Source organism: Malaclemys terrapin, chromosome 2 (genome assembly GCF_027887155.1).
Source record: "Malaclemys terrapin pileata isolate rMalTer1 chromosome 2, rMalTer1.hap1, whole genome shotgun sequence".
Taxonomy (NCBI): Eukaryota; Metazoa; Chordata; order Testudines; family Emydidae; genus Malaclemys; species Malaclemys terrapin.
In genome coordinates, this window is record NC_071506.1 from 213,036,336 (window position 1) to 213,061,422 (window position 25,087).

The 25,087-nt window shown below is 41.5% G+C and overlaps 1 protein-coding gene across 1 annotated transcript in view; it reads left to right on the forward strand.

The window, feature by feature from the left end:
• OSBPL10 (oxysterol binding protein like 10) overlaps window positions 1–25,087 on the forward strand; it is a 179,707-nt gene that overhangs the window by 146,071 nt on the left and 8,549 nt on the right. Inside the window, exons 8-10 of the mRNA XM_054019842.1 lie at window positions 4,886–5,369; window positions 20,363–20,549; window positions 22,663–22,845. Of these exons, the coding sequence (XP_053875817.1) occupies window positions 4,886–5,369; window positions 20,363–20,549; window positions 22,663–22,845 (854 nt within the window). The remainder of the gene's footprint in view (window positions 1–4,885; window positions 5,370–20,362; window positions 20,550–22,662; window positions 22,846–25,087) is intronic.

Here is a 25,087-nt window from a genome sequence, read left to right on the forward strand (position 1 = left end):
TCTCCTACCCCCCCACCCATAAAGCGCTATTCCCCTTCTCCTGGCAAGCTGGACAATGCCCGCCCCCCCAGGCTTAAGGTGCGGTGCGCTCATTCATTTCAGTTTATTCCACGACTTCAACTCAATGACTAGTTCATCTAACATAATAAGTGTCTAAAGAAATACTCTAAATAATTGAAGTTAAGCTATGTAATTGCTTAAATAAATATATGTAGTATCCTTCTGGTTAGGGAAAAAAAGCACTAAATTTAGAGTAAATGCTATTTTTAGTTGTAAATCAATATTTTAATTGTTAACCACCAATGAGAATCAACCTTTATTTAGGAAAATAACTAAAAAGTACAAATGCAAAATAAGATTAAAATTGATTATTTAAATTAATGTTTTCAGTGTTATAGCCATGTTGGTCTCAGGATATTAAAGATACAAGGTGGATGAGGTAATGCATTTATTGGACCAATTTCTGTTAGTGAGAGAGACATGCTTCTGAGCGTGGGTGGCAGGTAAAGCTTCCCCTTGGGGAGGCTAGCCCCCTACCTGCCTCTTCCAGGCAAGGCCCCACTCCCATTTGCTGGTCAGCCCTCCCCTCCCCACCCCATGGCCCTGGCTGAGGTGGGGGGCTGAGAGATTGTCCCCAGCTGGGGTCAAGCTCTCAGCCTAGGCGTGGACCGCGGCGGAGCTCTATGCCCTGGCTGGAGCACTGAGCCCATAGCCCCGCCCCCATTCCACCCCCAGTCTGCTTCTTCCCCCCGAGGTCCTGCCCCCACTCGCTCTCCCCCCGCTTCCCCAAGATTGGAAAAGCTGTGTCGCCACTGTGCCCTGGAGCCGCTGAAGGGAGCGAGAGATCCTCCAGCCCTGGGGCCATGGCAGGGGGAGATTTTTCAGGGGGCCCCAAATCTGCCACTGCCCCTCCGTCCCGAGCAGCATGAGGTTTGGGGAGGCTTAGCCTCCCCTGGCCTCCATTACATGTCACCTCTGCTTTTGAGCTTACACAGAGCTCTTCTTTAGGGTCTGGGAAGATCTAGCCCAGACCTGAAGAAGAGCTCTTTGTGAGCTCAAAAGCTTGTCTCTCACCAGCAGAAGTTGGTCCAATAAAAGATATTACCTTACCCACCTTATCTGCTTAAATTAAGGTTTTCTGCTTGCTGATTTTAAATCATTGTTTTGATTTAAATCAATACATCCTGCCCCCACAGCAAACAGTGGCAGAGGAAATAAATACTTCTGGTCCTAAGAAGTCGCACACTTACTTTCTCCAACTGGCACTTGGATCTAGTGGCGGTTTTAAACAAATTTTTTAAAGCATTATGGTCTTGGCTACCCTGAAGTGGCATTAAGTGTAGATGGGTTCATAAAATCCTGTAGAGGCAGATTGTAATCCTATTCTGGGTCAGTCCACTCTCCCCCAACCCCAAGGAGGAAAGCAGAACACCTATTAGACTGCTTTCTTCTAATTGTGAAACTCCAAGAGGTAGCAAGAACTGCCATTCCTCTAGGGCTTTGACTAGTGGATTCTTTAGTGCAGACAACTTATACTACCTGAGCATGCAATCCACAATCATTCTATTTAAACTTATTTGCAATTTTTTATTTGTCAGGGTCCCCCAAAGTGAAAGGAAGAAGAGACAGCCTTGCCCTTTTATGCAGATACAAACGTGTCTGGAGTGCCATGGATGGCTCCAGTTATTAGTGTAAATATTCTCATTCCTAATTCTGTAAAATATCTGGGCAGTGCGTTGTGTTAGGCTGTGGAATTCTCCCAGGAAAGGGGAGAAAACTGTGTTGCTTTAGTTAGCACATGGATCACTACTATGCATGGAGAATGTTCCTGCACTGGGAGATACAGAGAGAGACAATAGTTTTTTCCAATACTCAGAATCATAGAATATCAGGGTTGGAAGGGAGCTCAGGAGGTCATCTAGTCCATCCCCCTGCTCAAAGCAGGACCAATCCCCAGTTAAATCATCCCAGCCAGGGCTTTGTCAAGCCGGGCCTTAAAAACCTCTAAGGAAGGAGATTCCACCACCACCTTAGGTAACCCATTCTAGTGCTTCATCACACTCCTAGTGAAAAAGTTTTTCCTGATATCCAACCTAAACCTCCCACACGCCTATATGTTTCTGTGGAAAAACTGTATAAATGGTTAAAGGCTAATCTCTCAGCATGAGGGTCAACTCCAAAAATTGATCAGAATCTTTTGGACTATTTATATTCGTGCATGGTAGTGTCAAATACAAAGTATATAGTATATAGTTTCAATATTCAAGAGAACATTGTACAGATATTTTTTAGAACTCTTGAAAGTTACATGGATTTAAAACCTAATGAAATCACTCAGTGAAAGCTCAAAAACTTGAATCATTTTCAGCTCCAGAGATTTCATTTTTGAAACTATTTAGTTATTTTGTTAGCTGTGGAGCCTTTTTGGTTATATAGGAATTTAAATACTTTCTTGTAAACTGTTGGTTTTTTTTAATTATAAATTTGAGTTAGAATTCTACCTCTCAAATGTTTTAATCAGCAGTTGAAATTATAATGAAAGCATTGAGTATTTTTAATGCCTATTTAAGCAGTTATGCTGGCATATTTCTGTGGAGCAGCTGGCTCCAGAGGATATATCCAGCAGTAGAGAACATGGAAATGAACACCAGGATATTGACAAGCAAGCTCGGAGGATGAAATCTTTTCAGCTTTAAAATGTAATCACAAAATCAGCAACATTTTAAATGTGTTCCTTCATTTTCCCCACTCTCCAACCTCCTGACCTCTGATCTGTGCAAATAAATGTTGTTCTTATCAGATGCAGCCACTTGGGCAAAAGGGAAGGCGGTGGTTTACCAAAAGGATGGCTTTGCATTCCTCCTCCCCTCCTTGACATCTACATAATGAATACATTGTTGAACTATCACCAACTTTCTGGGGGATTGTAGAACATTAAACCCATTTTTTTAAAGGCTATCAACCTCCTTTTGATGCACACACTTTTTGAGGTGTACAGCTAAAGTTTTTTTTTAATATAATAAATCTAAGTCACTGAAGCAGGTAGCAACTGTGATGAATTGCTATTTGAATTATACCAGACAATAAATATTTGGGCTGAAAGTGAATGTTTTAAAATATTATTTTTCATCTGTGAAACCAGTTTTGATATTGTGGGAGAAGATCATCACAAACTACTCTTCAAAGCTAGAATCAAACTTAAAAAGCAACAAACAAAAAAATCCACCAGTACTATTTGTTTTCATTATTGAATTATTTTGTATAAGTAAGCCAATACAATATAAGGGGTGGGTTATGCAGCTTCAGCAGGGCTGCATGCAGAGATCCAAACACATGCAACAGATTGCAGGATTGGGGCCTAAGTCCAGTAGGAGACACATTGCTGATAGAGTCCCCAGGGGTGTACAGACCCAGAAGAAAAATGTCCCATCAGTTCTGCATGATATATTTAAAACAGCCAAAAATGATGAAAGGGTCAATAAAAGATGTGAGTAGAGCGCACAATATTAATACATTAGCAGAGCCCTTTAAACCAGTGTAGCTGTCTCCCTTCTTCTTGGATATGAACAGTAACTTTGCAACAATACCAATCTCTGGCTGCCTGAATAGCAGCCGTTCCGATTCACGTATGAAACACTAATCTATTGTAGAGTAGCATATGGCAGTATGGGTTTGGGTCATTGAGAGAATCCATTCAAAGAAATATTTGTGGGTTAATTGTAACTTTATCATTTTAATGGAAATAAATACCTGACAGTTTCCATTATCTTTACTCACTAAAAAGGCTTAAACTGTGCATTAGTCTGATTTTATAACAGTGAAGGGAGAGGCAAGGTTCCTTACATTCGAGATGGGGATGGTACCACTCTGTCCTTGCCTGATTCTTGGAGCAGGGCAGAAGAATTAATTGAAAAGGGGCGAGTGATGGAGAAAGGAGGGAATTCAAAGGAGAGTAAAGTTGAAATTCATTTGCCAGAATGAGTGTAGAAAGAAGGCCACGAATGTATTTACTTGGGAGTATTCCTGGAGATAATCAATACTCATTCTGCAGCAGCCTGGCTCCTGATTTGCCTGAGGCTCCAAACATATTCCCTGTCAGTGATGGTAGATAGTGGAAAAATGTCTCTCTGAGTGACAAGGACAGATTTGGCACTTCTAGTGCACTTTAAGCCATGTAGATAATGTATTGTATGTCTCCCCTGTTAGCTGTAACTCCTCACTAGCTTCTCTCCTGTGGTCCTTTGTAGAGGAGGAATACATTATTCTGTGTTGCACAGACCTCTGCTGCCCTTCAGTGCATCGTCATAGTTTTCAGTAAAACTATTATTAACAAAACAATATTACTCTTACAACCAATGTTAATTAGATGATTTTATGTTCTCACTAACCATTTGGAAACTGGGGCACATTTATTTATATAATCATCCTCTGAAATGTTCAGTAGGCTGGGAGTCTGGGAAGTCTGTTGTTGGTTTTTTTTTTTTTTGAGAGTTAATAGTAATTCAGCTCAGATTTGTGTGGTGTTAGAATTCAATTAACTTGTACCAGACTGTTTTCACATTCTAAAAAAATGAAGGCTTCTAAGAACAGTGGTTTGTTTATTAGCTGACCAGAGAGAAAGGGGAAATAGCGGATCCATGTCACTTGGTCTGTCATTGAAAACCATAATGAAATCGGAAGCAGCTTGTACAGCTATCAAGACTGCTAATTTTTCTTTGATTTGTTATTTATACTGTATTCCAAGAGAAATTGCTCTCTGGCAGAGATGGGGGAAACCGCTATCATGAAGCTTGGCTCAGCTAAAATTACAGCTGTCTTAACTGTTTACTATCCCTGTAGTATAATCATTGGGAATCATACCTGCCTTTGTCTGCTTTGAATACAGGTGGTGCTTCCAACATTTATTTTGGAGAAAAGATCTCTGCTGGAGATGTATGCAAATTTCATGGCCCATCCAGACCTGTTTTTGTCAATTGCAGCTGGAGCCACTCCTGAGGAAAGAATTATTTGCTTTGTGGAGTATTATCTAACAGCCTTTCATGAAGGCCGAAAGGGAGCAGTTGCCAAGAAACCTTATAACCCAATCATTGGTGAATCATTTCATTGCTCATGGGATGTGCCTAAAGACAAAGTGAAATCATTCAGAACTAACAGTGCCTCTGTAGTTTCTAAGGACCAAACCAAGGAATTTGGCCAGGACCAATCAGAGTGCTACAAGCTGAGGTTTGTAGCTGAACAAGTATCCCATCACCCACCAGTATCATGCTTTTACTGTGAATGCAAGGAGAAGAGAATGTGTGTGAACGCCCATGTATGGACCAAAAGCAAGTTCATGGGAATGTCAATAGGTGTTTCTATGGTAGGTGAAGGTAAGAAATATGCTTTGCTTTATTTTTTGGGAGGGTGTTAGTGTTAACACCCCACAGAAAATCATAGATGAAGGTTTTTTTGTTTTGTTTTTGTTTTTAAAAAAAACAAAACCCTTCATCTTAATCTTGCTATTTGTTGCTTCCATTAATTTGAGAATTAAAATAATGGAACTTGTGTTTGAGAATATTGTCCAGTTTTTATTCATTTTTAGTATACATATATCTTGTATAATATGTGTGCCTTTATTTTTATGAGACTTATTAAAATCTGCAGTTTAGAAATTTAGTCACATTGTACTTGCTAAAATATGACAGCTTTATTACAGTACCTTACAGTAACAATTGTATCACAGCTAAACAAATAATCCTCTTTAGAGTTAATATTTAATTCAGTATGGGAAACTACTGTAAACTGTTTTCAGAAGAACATAGAATAATTGTATATTTTCAGTTAAACCTTTTAATCTGCTTTTACCTGGGTTCTGTTAGATGAAGAAATAAATTTTAAATAAGTCTTACTAGGCTATAGTATCAGAGTAGCAGCCGTGTTAGTCTGTATCCGCAAAAAGAACAGGAGTACTTGTGGCACCTTAGAGACTAACTACATCCGAAGAAGTGGGCTGTAGTCCACGAAAGCTTATGCTCTAATAAATTTGTTAGTCTCTAAGGTGCCACTAGGCTATAGTACCTTTTCAATCTTTATAGCAAGTCAGATGAGGCCACCATCACGTTGTATTGTTGGTTTGCAATAGAACCAACATGCCTGTTCATCCATTGATCAAAATGATTAATAAATATAGAAAACATTATCAAATTATAAGTCATTAATGTATGCTCTGGATTGACAAGTACTGCTTGGATCGCTATTAATGTGGAATCTCCATAACTGAAGGTTTTTAAGGACAGGTTAGACAAACACCTGTCAGAGATGGTCTAGTCAATACTTAGTCCTGCCTTAGTGCAGGGGGCTGGACTAGATGATCTATTGAGATCCCTTCCAGTCTTAAATTTCTATGATTCTATGAATTATTTAAACAAAAAATATGTATTGGAGCATCTTGGTGAATCCTCTTGCTACTCAGGATTATTCTGTTTGTACAGCACCTAGCGTAATGGGGTCCTGGGTCACAACTACAGTACTACATGTACTACAAATAAATAATACCATCTACATGTGCTGTCTAGTGTTTTGTCCCAGATAAATTTAAAATTATGGTCCTAGTTAACCGCCAAGCAGAGGGATAAGGAGAACTAATAACAAATAATTGTTTTTTCTCATCACTGCATTAGGTAAGTATTGCTGAGATATTAAGAAATGTACTAACAAGGTAGATGCCGGTAGTGATGGATTTTGGTAAGTGATTCTCCAAAGAAATTTTTATCTGGTGACTTCACAGCTACAATAGGAGTAGCAAAGTAATATAGTGAAATAAAGAACAAAATCAAATAGAAAATAATATTAATACTTTTCAGTTGTTTAGTTTTTGCAAAATCGAAGTCTTGAAACAAATGTTACTGCTTTTAAGACTCTTGGAGTCTAAATCCTGCAATAATACTTCTGTTTCACGTTTTTTTCCCCTGTTTCAGGCAGTGTGATACTATTTTTACATTGCAATGTATAGGGCAGGGGTTGGCAACGTTCGGCATGCGGCTCGCCAGGGTAAGCACCCTGGTGGGCCGGGCCAGTTTTATTTACCTGCTGATGCGGCAGGTTCGGCCGATCGCGGTCCCCACTGGCCGCGGTTTGCCGTCCCGAGCGATGTGCTGGCCGCGGCTTCTCGCCGCCGCCATTGGCCCGGGACGGTGAACTGCGGCCAGTGGGGGCTGCGATCGGCCGAACCTGCCACGTCAGCAGGTAAATAAAACTGGCCCGGCCCACCAGGGTGCTTACCCTGGCGAGCCGCGTGCCGAACGTTGCCGACCCCTGATATAGGGTAATGGGAGTCAGGAAGGAGTCCCGGAGAAGCTGGGGAGATAGGTTTCCAATAGCTCAGTAATGGGGTGAAGTAGGGGGGAGGGTGTGAGTTACTAGAGCCAATAGATCTTCAATGACTTTATTTCTTCAATTTTTCCTTCTGTTATGAATTATTTTTCATAGTGGAAGGGGAGTGTTCAGTGAAACTTCAGGCTCGTCTGCATGAAGATGCTCAGGAAAATTCATCTGAATTAACTAAAGGTATGAAGGTGAAGTGGATTAGTTAAACTGCATTAAACCCCTGTGTGGAGACACTTCTCATTCAGAATTAAAATGGCCTTAAAGTGAATTAAACTTAACCGAATTAAGGCCATTTTAATGCATAGGGGTTTAATACAGTAACTAACTGCCTGCTATAAATTCACACCTCTGAGTTAATTTGGATTAACTTCCCTGAGTATCCCTACGTAGGCATAGCCTTCATTTCTGTATTAAATACTAATGAAAGCACCTGTGATAAATCACGGTAGGTCAGAAGATTTAGCCTACTTGTTGTCAGTGCACATGGTGCTCTCAGGATTTGGGGTGGCTGGCAGGGGGACTGTTGAAGTCTCCCAGAAGTTCCAGACATGCAACATTAGGGGCCACCTGATGTGCTGAGATACTCCTGAGCCCGCCTGTTATGCCAATTTGGGCACCCTTTTTACCTGTCTTGCTGAGTCAGGCTATTAAGTCTGCTCCACTGCAGAACGAAACAGACAATGAGATCAGTTCTGGGAAGGCTCAGCTTAAGGGACTTGTCCCAGCAATCAGGTGTCCACCTCCCTTGGAGTGCAGACCCAAAGATATATTAGGAAATCTGCCTCCTCCCTCAATGTGGAGGAAGGTATGCACAACTTCTCCCCCCACCCTCCCAAGTTAGAAATTACAGAAACTGGGTTTAATAATAAACAAAACAAATGTTGTTAACTATAAAAGGCAGATTTTAAGTGGTAAAAGGGGTAACAAACAGAACAAAGCAGATTACTAAGCAAATGAAATCAAACATGCAAACTAATCTAGTTTCACTAAAGAAATTGGTTACAAATAGTATTTCTCACCCTAGATACTGTTGCAGGCAGGTTGCAAAGTTTCTGTGGTTCAGAGTTCCAGTTATATTCCTTTTCAGGCTGGACTCCTCTCCTCCCCCACCCCCCGTCTGGACTTCTCCCCCCTCCTTCCCTTCACATGGCTTTTCCAGTCTTTCTTCTTGGGCAGACAGGCCATGGAGAGGAAGAGTCCTGGTTGCCTTCCTCCCCACCCTTAAATAGGACTTACATGAGGCGGGAATCCTTTGTTTCCCAAACTTGACCCCCTTTCTCTTCCAGTGGAAAGTTACAAGAAGTCCCTGGTAATGTTTAGTATCAGGTGACAAGACCACCTGACTCTGTAGGATTACAGCGTCCATGAGTCCCTTTCTACAGTCCATTGTCCTCGCTGATTGGCCATGAGCCCTGTCTGGCTTTTCCATTGTTGTACCCGAAGTGTTAGCAGTGGGCATCACCCAAAGTAACATAGTTGAAATATAGATACATAGTCAATATTCCTAACTTCAGATACAGAAATGATACAGGCATACAAATTGGATAATCACATTCAATAAATCATAACCTTTCCAATGATATCTCACATGAGCCATCTTGCATAAAGTATATCTGTTATGTCGTATTCATATCATAAGCATATTTTCATAAAGAATGTGGAATGAAACGTGTCGTATGCATTAACAGATATTTTAAAAAGTGGTGTGTGTGTGTTTGGAGGGGAAGGGAGTTGTCTTTGAACTTCTACTTGACTATTCGGAGTTTTAGATTTTGCAGTATGTTGTTGGAAAGGTAATTTCCCCTGTATTTGCAATTTGCAAATACCTGTATTTGCAAATCTCAGATTTGACCTATGTCTGTATTTTGAATAGTTTTAAGTTAATACACAGGTTTCTCCACAGGTACCGAATATACCTAAATTTAGAGAAGGTTTTTTTCGGTGTATGAGAAGCATCTATTTCAGACAGTGCACTAGACAGTTGAAATAATTTTGCTATACTTCAAGATTCAGACAGTTGTACAGTAGATAGCAAACATCATCTTGCTATATTTAACAGAATGATTGTATTTCATCCTGTAACTATGTTATGACCCGTGCGTTGAAGAACACATAAAACCAGGATGTATTTAACAGCCTTGACTCTGAACACATAGTGACTGTTTCTGTTGGTGACTGCCGAGAGATTTGTTGCACTGCTGTTGCCTATTTGCATAGTGTATAATGAATTTTGGAACTAGATTGTGTCAGGAATACATTGATAATATTCCCATGGTTATTGTGAAACCTCTTCCTTGCAGCTCATCGCAATAATATTGTTGTGGAGGGCGAGGATGTTTCATTACTATTTTAAAACAAGAATAAGTCTGTATGTTAAAGAATAATAATATGGAAATACAGAAGCTTCTATGTGAATTTAAATAAGTGTGAGGTTTAATGATATAAGATCCCTTCATACAAATGCTGTAGGTGAGTATTTTGACTCTACAACATCCAGTCTGGAGATGGCAAAGGCCATCCAGTGTTGTGGTGTTGGTTTTTTGTCTTGTTTCTTTGTTCCATGTAAATATTAACCAGATGAGCCGAACACACAGAGTGATAGAAATCAGCATGCAAGAGGCGATGTTGCTGGAAATCCATGTGCACAGTTGCTTTCTGTGCTATCCCATCATCTCTGAATGTGGTTTACAAGTGAAATGAGGTGTCTCAGCTTTCACCTAGAAAGTGCTTTACCTGATGAAACCATTGTACAGTGTAACCAGTTTAGCAGTTTCCTTACCTAAAAGGTCACTCTGAATGAGAGTAGCAGAGGTGCATTGCAAATAAAAATTGATGTTTCCACAATACCAAGATTTGGTTAATGACAGCTGATGTTTTAGTGGAAAGAAAAAAGAGGATGTGATGAAATAGAATGGCGTTGGGATTTAAATTTGCAAGGATGGGGGGAGCAAAAGTAACCGTTTCTTAAATTATACAGTTTTATATGTTGCAAAGAGCCACCAAACAGACATTTCATTGGGCAGAAAATCTGAGCATATTTTAGTGAAAAGGCAATGTTTGTCTAGCATAGAATCATTGAGGTTCCTTTCATATTGGGATGTATTGTTTTGTTGCAAGGCAGCAAAATTCATGAAGATGCAGAATTGATAGCCCTATGCATTAGGTTTATTGGTTAATTTTACGAAGAATATAGGGTTGAAACTTTTGTTGTGGGTTGTATGTTTCTTTGTTTTACATTATCAGATGGCTGCTAACTTTAAAAAAAAGATGTCTATATTTCTAGGTGATACTTTAAAAATTAAAAGGAAGCTTTAAAACTTGTGAAGGATTTGATACAAGGGATGTTACACCCTTTTCTGAGGGAATGCAGATAGTAGCAGTGAATAAATAATCTGATGTGGGTTTTGCAGCTCCTGTAATGCATACTTCCATGGGAGTAAATGACTCTTAATTTAGCAGGATGGTGGGGCTTTTATAGTTAAATGTTTCAGACAGCTGGAGTTAGCTTAAAAATTATTAGTAGTTTAGCAGTAGTAGTAATTTTGTATTTACAATATATTTTATCCCAGGATTTCAAAGCTCTTTCCTTTTTCCATCTAGCTCAGTATCCTGTCTTCTGACAGCGGCCATGGCCAGGTCCTTCACAAGGAAGGAACAGAACAGGGCAATTTTCAAGTGATCCATTCCCTGTCATCCAGTCCCAGCTTCTGGCAGTCAGAGTCTTAGGGACACCTGGACAAGGGGTTGCGTCTCTGACCATTTTGGCTAATTGCCATTGATGGACCTATTCTCCATTAACTTATCTAATTCTTTCTTGAACCCAGTTATACTTTTGCCGTTCACATCTCCTGGCAATGATTTCCAGAGGTTGACTGTGTGTTATGTGAAGAAGTACTTCCTTATGTTTGTTTTAAATTTGTTGTCTGTTCATTTCATCAGGTGACCCATAGTTCTTGTGTTATGTAAATGGGTAAATACACCACCTTATTCACTTTCGCCACACCATTCATGATTTTATAGACCTCTCTCATATCTCCCCTTAGTTGTCTCTCTTCAAATTGAACAATCCCATTCTTGTTAATCTCTCCTCATATGGAAGCTATTCCGTACCCTAATCATTTTTGTTGGCCTTCTCTGTGCTTTTTCCAATTTGAATATATTTTAGATAGATCTCCTCAATGATTGTCAAACAAACAATGTAGCACAAATGATTTAAACACTCATGAGACCATAGGAGTGAGATTCTAGTGTGCCACTATTTCATGATTTCACAGTGTGAATCATTGTAGCTGTTGATGTACCGCAGCCATGTATGCCTTAATCAGAACAAACATTTAGTCCCCATCTAACTAGGATGTACTGTTTTTAAAGGGACAGTCCCGTTTTTTGGGATTGTTTCTTCTATAGGTGCCTATTGCCCCCCCCCCCCACTCCCTATCCCGTTTTTTTTACAGTTGCTATCTGGTCACCCTACGTCTAACAGATGTAATGAATAACATAGATGAAGTGTGAGGAGCCTCTTACATTAGGAAACTGCTCTAGGCCATCGATGACCCCGAATTATTTGTTGTTCATATTGATCCCTGAACAATCAGAGGAAAGCATTAAATTGCACATGTCTCTTCTGCAGTTAATTATTGCACTATTGACCTAGCATCTCATCTGTGTATTTCATCAATACGTATTGTAGGAAAATCAGTTCACAAAGTACAGCATTGGTAGGGGATTGGCAGGATAGGAACTCAAGGGCTGGAAGAGACCTCAAGAGGTCATGTAGTCCTTCCTCCCCTCCCCATGCTGAGGACCAAGCATACCTAGACTGTCCCTGACAGGTGTTTTTCTAACCTGTTTTTAAAAACTTCCAGTGATAGGGATTCCACAACTTCCCTTGGGATCCCTATTCCAGTACTTAACTATCCTTATAGTTATGTTAGTTATTAGGAAAAAACTCTAAATCTACCTTGCTACAGACTATGGGGATTACTTCTTATCCTTTGGTAGATGTGGAGAATAATTGATCACTGCCCTCTTTATAACAGCCTTTAATGTGTTTTGTGTGCTTTTTGAACCTTTCCTCATAGGTCAAGTTTTCTAAGCCTTTTATCATTTTTGTAGCTCTTCTCTGGACTCTTTCCACTTTGTCCACATCCACCCAAAACTGGACACATTACTCTAGCAGAGGCCTCATCAGTGCCAAGTAGAATGGGACAATTATCTTGTTTCTTACATAACAACACTGCTGTTAATACATCCCAAATTCATATTTGCCTTGTTTTGCACTGCATCACATTGTTGGCTCATATTCAGTTTGTGATCCAGTATACTCCCAAGATCCTTTTCAGCGGTACTACCACCTAGCTAGTTGTTACCCATTTTGTATTTGTGCACTGAATTTTTACTTCCTACGTGAAGTACTTTGCACTTGATTGAATTTCATCTTGTTGATTTCAGACCAAATCTCCAATATGTTAAGGTCATTTTGAATTCTAATCCTGTCCTTCAAAGGAGTTGCAACCTCTCCCAGCTTGGTGTCATCTGCAGATTTTATAAGCATACTCTCTACTCCATGTCATTAGTCATTCGTAAAAATATTAACTAGTGCTGGATCCAGAATAGACTCCTGTGCGATCCCAGTAAATATGTCCTCCTTCCAGTTTAACAGCCAACTATTGATAATTGCTGAGAATGGTTTTTCAACCAGTTGTGCACCCACTTTATAGTAATTTCATCTAGCTTTCCCTTGATTTTAGTCAGCCAAAAATATACTGTATAGTCTCCAGGTCACTTACACTTCCTCCCTGTGTTCCTTTTCTACTCTTGCAGTTAATGGGCTAATTAGCTCCTTAGTGCTGGCCAGCTCAGCCCAGGTTGACCTAGTAATTAGCTATTCCTTCCCTCAATCAGGCCCTCTCCAGGGGAACTAATTTGATTTGCAGTGACCAGAGTGCAGGTTCAGCTGCTGGTTCTCAGCACTCTGTCACAGTCCTTTTCTAGGATGTTATTTGTTCTGCATGGGGATGCCTAGATAAAGGTTAAGAGATTGTCTCTCAGGTTTTATCATATCCAGAAATCTCATATCATATCCAAGTAACAGTTCTGACGAGAGATACCTGTCTCAATGCCAATAAAAATTACTGAGGTTTCCATGTGATCTCACATTTTAGCCTCTCATCAGCTCAGGGTTATTGGTGATGGATGATTGTGTGCATCAGCACCCAGGAAATGTGCACACATACTGATCTGGGATTATCCCAATCAGATTCTAAAATGGCTACACAGAAGGCTCTTAGTACCGTGATGACTACAATTTTATCATCTCCCTAAAGAAAACTGTCCCTAGACAATCACTCATCTAAAAATTTACATTGACAGTACCATAGTTAAAATCTTCCCTATGGAAAAGAGGGCAGTCAGGATGCGTTACATTCATCCTCTGATCAGAGTTTGCATCAAACTGCTGGGTCTCCTGGCTTTCTGTATAAGGCTAACCCCAGAGACCAGCCTATGCAAGAGGAAACTGCAACAGTTCAGACTGAAATTGTGGAACCATTCTCAGGAAGCAGTGAACCATCAGTATTGTGTATTTTTATTCCCATGTCACAGTCCTGCCAATGGAACAACTGCACTGATGAAGACTGGAGAGCCAACCTGTAGTAGATCATGTTCTTAGAAAAGAAATTGACCTTCATCAGTTTAATGCTATTGAGTTTGCATTTCTTCTTTTGTGATATGTGCTATGATTCCCTACTGGGATAAATGCATAGGAGATTTAGGGTAAAATTTTCAAAAGAGCCTTAGACGCTTTTGAAAATGTTACCCTTTGATTCCATGGATAGTGTGTCTGAGAACTGTTCTTATAAATGGCTTCAGGTTTGTTTTTCCCAAACTTCTTATTTATTTGTATTCATAATTGTAGCTGCCACTTGCTTTAAAAAAAGGGAACAGAAAGCAAAGCCGTGGGCTACCTTTATCAGCTGCATTAATACTTCTGAGACTAATAAATCCCTCCCCTTCTTCCCTGATACTCATTTATTTTGCTTTTATTAGCCAGTGTCAGACTGAAGTAGCTGCATTAAGAAGTGACAGACTAAAATGATCTGCAGAAAGCTAGTTATTCTCTGCTCATGAAATTGCTGGTCTTGTACAATATTTTAAATTCTAGCTCTTCACTGATGTTGTTTTCTAGCATGGATACTGTGACAGTGTACCGCATAAGGCTTTATGGAGGGGGGTGCTTATAAATGTATGTATGACATAACTGGAATATGTTTAGTGCTGCTTGTGCCATGTAATATACCTCCGTAAAGGTTATGGTCTACTATATCTATTCATCCTATCTGTACACATATATCATTTTCTACTTGAGGTTAAGAATAGGGGCTGTATACTTGCTTGGTTTCTAAGTAAGCTTTGGGAGGCAGTTGATCAGTTTCTTTAGGAAGGAATTTACAAGGTTAAGTACCTGATCAGGAAGCACTTGGGGAACAATGCATCTTGGAATGCTCCAATCCACATAAGAAGTCTTCCTGGAGACATACAAGATACCATGTGGACAATGGCTTCGGCCTGTAAAGACTGAGTTGTGCAGGGACATGTGACTTGCCCAGGTGACTCCAAAACTCCATCTTGGAGCTGGACTTTGCATAGGAGGGAGGAGGGGGGTCTCCACCCACAAGAGAGAGTCTATTTAAACCTGTGGGAGACCCCTCCATTTTGTCTTCAGCTGGCTAAAGAAGGAACTCTCCACTAGGGTTACTATATTTTAATTTTAAAAAAGGAGGACACTCCACGGGGACCCGGCCCCGCCCCAACTCCGCCCCTTCCCCAAAGTCCCCACCCCAACTCTGCTCCCTCCCCTGAATGCTGCGCCCCCTGCTTCCCGCGAATCAAATGTTCATGGGAAGCCTGAAACAGGGAGGCAGCAGGTAAGCTGGGGCTGGGGCTGGGGCGGCCCAGTCTGGCCGAGCGGCTCCCTCTGGTGGCCGGCCGGCCCAAGCCAAGAGGCTCTGGCCCCAGCATCTCCTGCCCGGCTCGGCTCGGGCCCTGGGGCGCTGGCCCCCGGCCGAGCACTGCCGGCCCCGGGCCAGCCGTCGGCCGAGCACCGCCGGCCACCGCCCCCAGTCGAGCACCGCCCCGCACCGCCGGCACCGGCCCCCGGCCAAGCACTGCCGGGCCCTCCCTCCCTATTTTCCCGGACATGTATGGCTTTTTGGGATTTCCTCCCGGACGGGGATTTGAGGCCCAAAAAGCCAGACATGTCCGGGAAAATCCAGACGTATGGTAATCCTACTCTCCACACCCCCCCAGGATACTTGAAGAAAACTGGAACAAAGGACAGTAACTACAGGGGGTGTGAGTGATTGCTGGACCCAGACTAAAAGGAGATTAGCCCGTAAAAGGGAGCATTCTGTAAATGGTGAGGAACTTATCTGTATTTAGTTTGATTAGACATAGATTTGCGCATTTAATTTTATTTTACTTGGTGACTTACTTTGTTCTGTCTGTTACTACTTGGAACCACTTAAATCCTACTTTCTGTATTTAATAAAATCACTTTTCGTTTAGTAATTTACTCAGAGTATGTATTAATACCTGAGGGAGCAAACAGCTGTGCATATCTCTCTATCAGTGTTCTAAAGGGCCAACAATTTATGAGTTTGCCCTGCATAAGCTTTATACAGGGTAAAACGGATTTATTTGGGTTTAGACCCCATTGGGAGTTGGGCATCTGAGTGCTATAGACAAGCACACTTCTGTGAGCTGTTTTCGTGTAAACTTGCAGCTTTGGGGCAGGTAATTCAGACCCTGGGTCTGTGTTGGGGCAGACGGAGTGTCTGGCTCAGCAAGACAGGGTGCTGGAGTCCTGACCTGGCAGGGAAAACAGGAGCAGGGGTAGTCTTGGTATATTGGGTGGCAGCTCCCAAGGGGGTTTCTGTGATCCAACCCGTCACAGATACCATTATGGAGAGTGTCACCAATGGGTGGTACTAAAAATTGTTAGTGTAAATTCTTAAGGACTGAAATTAGTCTACAATGCAGGGGATAGACTTGAAGCAGAACTGTAAGCTAATAATCCTGAAGAAGACTGTACTTGTGCTCAGCACAGCAGACTGAAAGTCCAAATAGGGAGAGGCCCTTTGCAGAATGGATGAACTGTGAAATGCATGTGATTGTGCAAGGGAATTATAAAACAGGCATTTCTGATTGATCGTCTCCTTACTGAAACATCGCATTTTACCCTTAAATTGGGAGCTCAGACCACTTCTCCTTCTGCATTAATACAGAGTGTTTCGAGGGATGTATGCCAAAAAGATTAGTAGGTAGGTCCTTATTTGTTTGCAACCTTATAATTTTAAAACGCTCTCGTGGGTGGTGTGAAAAGGGGCTGAAGGAAGATATCTTTCACAATGCATCAATGAAAGCATTTTTTTATTTTAAAATAGCCACTGCAGAGTGCTCAGGTGCGTCTCTGCAATAACTAATTAGTGTCAAACTTTGGGGCAGGACTTCAGGACTGTTGTACACACTGTGAAAATCTTTGCCAGTTGGTGGGGTTGGGCTCAAACTTAAATGGGCAAAAAAAGTGTTTGTAAATAAAGCTACTTGCCTGTACGAGGAGGGAAGAGAGAGAGAGAGACTAAGGCCCAGATCCTCAAAGGTTTTTAGGTGTCTGATTCCAATGGAAGTTAGACACTTAAATACTGTCAAGGACCTGGGCCTAAATTGCCAATGTTTGGACTCTTATTGGGACAGAAAATAACTGAGGCACTATCACCTGTTGTATGTGAGGCTCCATCTAATAAAATACCTTTCATTGCTTTACCCTGAAACAGTTTCTCCAATTAAGCAGAATCTGATGAAATGAGAAGCCAACCTGGAGTTTTACAAGTAGTCAGAGAAAATTATGGAAGATACGTTAAGTATGGCTTAAAAATTACAATGATGCTAATGTCTGTAAAATTTAAGCTGCTTTTTTTGTTGGTTAAGCTAATATGAAAGTCCTCTTTGCTTTAATGCCGATTTATTGGTCGTACATTGGTTTGCGTTTATGCTGCAGCTTAGGCATGTAATTCTTCAGCAATAAGGCCGTCACTAATAGGAGGTACAGGAATGCCAACTGCGATTCCCTGGCACATTTTCAGTGTGGTGATGGTGGTGATTTCTTCCCATGTAAACTTTCCTGTAATCGTTCTAAGCAAAGTATGTACTTCAGCTTTGTTGTAGCGTTTTGGAATGGGGTGTTCCTGCACACACAAACAATGGGTATGTCTACACCGCAAAGAAAAACCGGCTGCTGGCCCATGCCAGCCAACTCAGGCTCGTGGGGCTCAGGCTACAGGGCTGTTCCATTGCTGCGTAGACTTCCAGGCTTGGGCTGGCGGCCGAGCTCTGGGACCCTCCCACCCTGCGGGGTCCTAGAGCCTGGGGGGTCCAGCCCAAGCCCTGAAGTCTACATAGCAATGAAAAAGCCCCACAGCCCGAGCCAGCTGGCACATACAGCTGCAAGTTTTTCTTTGCTGTGTAGACATACCCAATGAGGCTTAGCCAAAAAAACAGCACTTCTCCCCTTCCCCCCCCCACCCCAAAAGCTACACACACAGCTTGCTTGTTAAGCGTGTGTTCATTCTTATTTCCATACTGTCAGTATTTATTCATGGTGGTGCTGAGATTGCAGCATGCAAAGTGGAAACTTTAGACCATCCAATGCAAAGGGTTAAAAATAGTTTACTCCATCACTCTCCTGTGCTTGTTCTGTTGCATTGTCCCACCTTCCATACATCTTCCAGGTCATTTGTGTCAAACTCACTTGGGGAATAGAGGTGTTGGCTGTTTCATTATTGGCAGGTTGAGTGTACAGAAGGAACAAGAGCAGCTGCAGAAAGCAATGGTGGTTTGCTAAAGACGTTTACGTGCCTCTGGGAACATGTCCAGTCTTGAAGTGACTAAGCTCCTTATTCTACCTAGTCCAATGGTTTGGAGTACCACGTTTTAAATAATGCTATAGCAGAACTCCTTCTTTTAAACTCTGAATCGTTTAGGTTTGTCTTTATATCCTGTACTGAGAATATATTTTTATATTGGCAAAAATGAATTACTAATTTATTTTTATGTTGTGAACTTTCCCCAGTACTGCGAGGAAAATGGCTCATGCTAATACAGTTCCATAGCTAAAAAGATATTGTAAAGGTTTTTACATCCAATTTGCATTAAAACTGTTACACCTGTACCTCGATATAACGCTGTCCTCGGGAGCCAAAAAATCTTACCACATTATAGGTGAAATAGCGTTATATTGAACTTGCTTTGATCCGCCGAAGCGCGCAGCCCTGCCCCCCTGAAGCCCTGCTTTACCGCGTTACATCCGAATTCGTGTTATATCGGGTGGCGTTATATCGAGGTAGCGGTATATCTGATGGTGAAAGATCCTCTGAATTCTAAGTATGTAGTGGTGTGGTAGGTTATTTTTTTAAATCTCTGTTGCAAAGAATTTTTTTCCCCCCAAAGCCACTATTTTGGCTCCTAGGAAGCTATTAAAATGAAAAATAAGAGACATTAAAATCAAAGTTGATAGAACTAACTTTATTTTTGATGACTGAGCAGTTCAGCTTAGGAAATGTAAGGGTATTTGGTGAGACAAGGTGGGTGAGACAATATCTCCTGTTGGACCCAGGCTATTTGGTGTTGCAGAATTCATGTGCAGTGTATGCAGCATATATTTGTATTGTTCACTTTCCTATTTGCTGTACTTTACAAATGTCCTTTGTTTTGAAAACCCACCCACAGTTATGATGGGACAGAACCACTCATTGTGGTGGTAGAGGCTCGGGGCTTGTCTACACTAACAGTGGTGCAGCTGCAGCGCTTAGTGAAGATGCTACCTATGCTGCCGGGAGAATTTCTCCTGTCAGCATAGATACTCCCCTCTCTCCCCCCCAAGAGGCAGTATCTGTGTTGGTGAGAGAAGCCCTCCTGTCAATATAGCGCGCTCTACACCGGGTGCTAGGTCAGCAGGGGTGGGTAGTGTGAACCAAGCCTCAGACACAGAGATCCTCTGACCAGGCAGGGAGCAGCAGCCAGCTTCCTTAGCTAGTTGTGAAGATTCCTGCACCCTGCTGCTGCTGGCCTCTCACTGGAGCCAGATGGATTCAAAGTGCTGCTCCAGCTGCCACAGACAAGTCACACGTGCAGCAAAGAGAAGAGCAAACTAGTGCAGCGGGGTGGGATCAGATGGCAGCAGCAGGTAGGTTCCCAAGGAGAACAGAAGGGCACTGCATTGCACACAGGCTTCTTCTGGGGAGAGGTTGAGAGAAAGAATGAACCCCATGTGGCAGATGTTTGGTTATGTCATTTAATGTCCTCCTGGAAGGCATTCAAATACTACAGCGATGTGGGCAGCATAAGACCCCATATAGAAAAGAATCAAATCAAAGGGGAGAGCAGAGTTGAGAGGAGTGGCAGGGGTGAATGTGTTCCGTAAGTGGGCTAGCGTGCATTCTATTACTGGATGCGGGGCCTAGAAAGAATGCATGGGAGAAAGTCTGTTATATTGAGAGAGCAAAGTTCTAGGGGACTTCCTTCCCCAGACCACTCTTCTTAGGGCTCTTTCTCCCAAAAGAGCTTTTTTTTTTAATGGGGATAGAGGGAGCTACAAAGTGTTCAGACTTACTGAGTTGGCTCTTATGAGATTTTTTTTCCCCTTGGTCTTACCAGTTTGTACTTATGTTTTATTGATAATCTATGTTATCAGCAAATACAATTATCCTGTATCATTTTCAAGTATCACTTGGTTAACATTCGGAACTGAAGCCATATCTTTTTATGTTTGAGCAGATTTCTTCTGAGGGAGGCTTACTGGTAGAGGCACTCTGACTTCATGATGAGGGTCTCCTATTACTCTGACTGTGTGAATTACCGTTTGCTGGTAGAAATTGGCCAGTGGCTGCATGTTCTCATCAGTACACTAGTATCATTTCACTTTCCAACCTTTCTCTCCTAGGTGTTCTTTACTTAATGGAACATGAGGAAGAATATGTGTTCACTCTGCCTAGTGCCTATGCACGTTCTATACTTACCATTCCATGGGTGGAGCTTGGAGGTAAAATCAGTATTAACTGTGCCAAGACTGGCTATTCTGCTACTGTCACATTCCACACCAAGCCTTTCTATGGAGGAAAAGTTCACAGGTATTGAAGCTGCTGTCTATTGGGTTGCTTCCTTTTGTACTGTATGTTAGAGTGTACTTGAAAACTTTTTCAGTTTTCTGTATTTATTACTGTAAAATTGTGTGGGTGTGTTTGTGTGTAATTAATAGGCAAAAGCCAAATTGAATTTATAAAATGTTTTAAAAAATAAAACAAAACCTTCTTGCATCTGCCAGCACTTCATTACAGCTTTTCCATTTAAAAAAAATGGTTTAAAATGTGATTTGTAGGTTTGAAAAAAAACAAACAAATATAGATACTTTGAATCTGGGACCTTTCACATCAGTATGTAACAATGTTAAGGTTCTGGGGTGTCGGATTTTGAGCTTTAATATCTGGATGTATTTTTAACACAATGTTAAGTGTCTCTCTTCAGTCCACTATAGCAAACAAATTCTGAGTTAGCGCTGAAAACCCAGACAGATGTGTATTTTTAACTCAAGCCACAGCTATGCTAGAAGATCTATGGCTGGAATATCTCAGCACAGATCTACCACACAGTCTGCACTTGCTCTCTTTGATGCAGCAAAGTCAGATTTCTGTTTGTAATTTAAACATATCCGTTTGCAGTTGATTTTTAAAATTGCTTGGACACTCAGACTCATAGACTTTAAAGTCAGAAGCGACCATCATGATCATCTACTCCGATCTCCTCCTGCACATTGCAAGGCCCAGAACCTTACTCACCCACTCCAGTAACTCAGCCAGAAGTTACGGGTCTATTACAGAAGTCTTCAAATCAAACTACGGCCCATGGGACGGATCCAACCCACGAGCCTTTTTAAGCTGGCCCGTGAACTCCCGTTGGGGAGTGGGGTCTGGGGCTTGCCCCACTCCAGCTGGGGTACAGGGTCGGGGGCTGCTCCCCGTGGCTCCCGGAAGCCACGGCATGGTCCCGCAATGGCCCCCTCCAGCACTCCAATGGGGGCTGCAGGGGCAGGGCCTGCAGATTGGGTAGTGTGCAGAGTCACCTGGCCGTGCCCCTGCATAGGAGCCAGAGAAGGGACATGCTGCTGCTTCTGGGAGCCGCTTGAGGTAAGCGCCACTTGGAGTCTGCACCCCTGAGCCTGTCCCCAAGCCCCAACCTCCTGCCCCAGCCCTGATCTCCCTCCCACCCTCCAAACACCTCGATCCCAGCCGGGAGTACCCTCCTGCACCCCAAATCCTTCATCCCCAGCCCCACCTTAGAGTCCACACCCCCCAACCAGAGCCCTCATCCCCTCCCGCACCCCAACCCCAATTTTATGAGCATTCATGGCCCACCATACAATTTCTATTCCCCGATGTGGCCCTCGGGCCAAAAAGTTTGCCATCCCTGGTTTAAAGACTTCAAGTTACAGAGAATTCATCATTTGCACTAGTTTAAACCTGCAAGTAACCCATGCTGCAGAGGAAGACCAAAAACCCCCAGCGTTTCTGCTAATCTGACCCAGGGGAAAATTCCTTCCAGACTCCACATATGACGATCAGTTAGACCCTGAGCTTGGGCAAGACCCACCAGCCAGACACCTGGGAAAGAATTCTCTGTAGTAACTCAGAGCCCTCCCCATCTAGTGTCCCATCACCGGCCATTGGAGATATTTGCTGCTACCAGTCGCAGATCAGCTACATACCATTGTAGACAGTCTCATCATGCCATCCCCTCCATAAACTTATCAAGCTCAGTCTTGAAGCTAGTTAGACGTTTTGCTCCCACTGCTCCCCTTGGAAGACTGTTCGAGGACTTCACTCCTCTGATGGTTAGAAACCTTTGCCTAATTTCAAGCCCAAACTTGTTGATGGCTGGTTTATATCTATTTGTTCTTGTGTCCACATTGGTGCTGAACTTAAATAATTCCTCTCCCTCCCTGGTATTTCTTCTACTGATGTATTTATAGAGAGCAATCATATCTCCCCTCAGCTTCTTTGGTTAGGTTAAACAAGCCAAGCTCTTTGAGTCGCCTCTCATAAGGTAGTTTTTCCATTCCTCAGATCATCCTAGTAGCTCTTGTGTGCACCTGTTCCGGTTTGAATTTAGTGGATTATAGTCCTTTTAATATGGTGGCACTAAGATAAACTGTATATTTTATTGTGGCTTTTGTCATATTGGAATTAGGGTTACAGCAGAAGTGAAACACAATCCCACCAATACCATCGTGTGTAAGGCACAAGGAGAATGGAATGGCACACTGGAATTTACGTACAGCAATGGAGAAACCAAAGTGATTGACACCACCAAACTGCCCGTTATCCGAAAAAAGATTAGACCAATAGCAAAACAAGGTCCATTTGAATCAAGGTGAGGTTATGGACATCATAACCGTTTATGAAGCTTGGACAAAAACTTAATATGGAAGCAACCTTTGTATATTCATGTGTGATTCAGTAAGGCTCTTGTTTTGGGTAGTATAAATTCTTATAGGCAGAGAGTAGGGAAAGCTGCATACACAGATTTTTCAGAGCTACTTTTGATACATAAACTGCAATATAACTGCTGTTCAGTTATTAAATGAAAAATGCTAGTGCGGATTTCGTAAAGTTTAAAAATGAAAGGTAATCAATGCAATTTCTATGTCTGCTTCATTGTGAGTAGTTGCTAAATTGTCATTTCTACATATTCAATTTCATGTCTATTTCTCACAGCTATAGATTAGAACTATTGACTGTACACAACATAAAAATACTTTAAAAAAATGGTCATGCGTCCACACCTTTTACCTGACTTTTTGACTCACTATATCAGAGAACTTGTGTTAGAATTTACTGTAAATATTTGTCTATGTATTTGTCACTAGAAGACCAATATTTTATTCAATTATAATGTCGCACCTGTTAATTGCCATTTGAGAGAGTCTTAAAGAGCATGAATGAATGAAGCTTCACCTTGTAGTGAATGAATACATTCTATCCATTTTACAAATGGGTGCACTTGGTCAGAAATGTTCTAGCTAATAGACATGCTCCCTCTCTCATAAATGCATTTTTTTTTTTTTTTTGCTGTATCCCAGCCAGAAAAACATGAGTGTGAATGAGGAAGCCAGCAGTTCCAATGTGCATCTGTTTTATTTTTAACACTAGCAGATGGACTGTAAATACTCAGTCCCTGTCTGAATAGTCACAATTTAATAAATTTTAAATAATGACTCACTTAAACACCACTGAAAATTACACATTACAAAAGTTATGCTCTGAAGCAGAAGAACTTAAGTGTTCTGATAACTTTTGGTCCATATTGCTACATGTTGCACAACATTACTATTTGCACTCTGAATTTGGGTTCTGTGCTAGCCAGACACACGGTTCATTCATATGCATACTGTCAAACCGATAAGGACCAAATTTGGTTCTAAACTGAACGTTATTGTAACCTGGTAGGGACTGTCCTTGATATCTTATCTTCCTAAGTTCAGAAGTAGAAGCTTTTTAAAGTAACAGATGCAAAAGAACTGTGGTGAGCTTCGGTGAGCTTCCTCTGCCAACCAGCGCACAGGTCAAACTCTGCACGATATCTTCATTAATGAACTACACACAGGTCTGGACACAAAGCAGTTCTCAAAAATTGTCATGTTGATTTGAAGATGTGGGGCCAAGGTTTCAAGAGCTGAGCACCCAACAGCTCCCAGTCAGGCACCTAAATGAAGTAGCCAGATATTGAGTGCTGAACACATTTGAAAATCAGCTCCATAGTTTAATACGATGGGGTGAGAGAATTCACACTTGCTAAATAGGAGGAAAATACATGTATTTTTGAGCTTTAAAATATTATAAACAATATACATGTTAAACCATGACTGCAGTAAAAGTAGTTAAGTGTCCTTTAAAATACAATGAAAAGGATTAAAAAAGTGATACACCTCTACCCCAATGTAACGCGACCCAATATAACATGAATTCGGATATAAGATGGTAAAGCAGAGCTCCGGGGGGCCAGGGCTGCGTGCTCTGGCGGATCAAAGCAAGTTCAATATAACGCGGCTTCGCCTATAACGTGGTAAGATTTTTTGGCTCCTGAGGACAGCATTATATCAGGGTAGAGGTGTAGTTCAAAGTCTGTTTGAGATGGTACAAGTAGAGTGCCAGATAATGAACAAAAAGAACGAGGAGTACTTGTGGCACCTTAGAGACTAACAAATTTATTTGAGCATAAGCTTTCGCGGGCTACAGCCTACTTCATCGGATGCATGTAGTGGAAAATACAGTAGGAAGATATATATATATATATATATATATATATATATATATATATATATATATATATATATATATATATATATATATATATATATATATATATACACACACACACACAGAACATGAAAAAATGAGTGTTGCCATACCAACTGTAACGAGAGTAATCAATTAAGGTGAGCAATTATGAGCAGGAGGAAAAAGAACTTTTGTAGTGATAATCAGGATGGCCCATTTCCAACAGTTGACAAGAAGGTGTGAGTAACAGTAGGGGAAAAAAATTAGCATGGGGAAATAGTTTTACTTTGTGTAATGACCCATCCACTCCCAGTCTTTATTCAAGCCTAATTTAA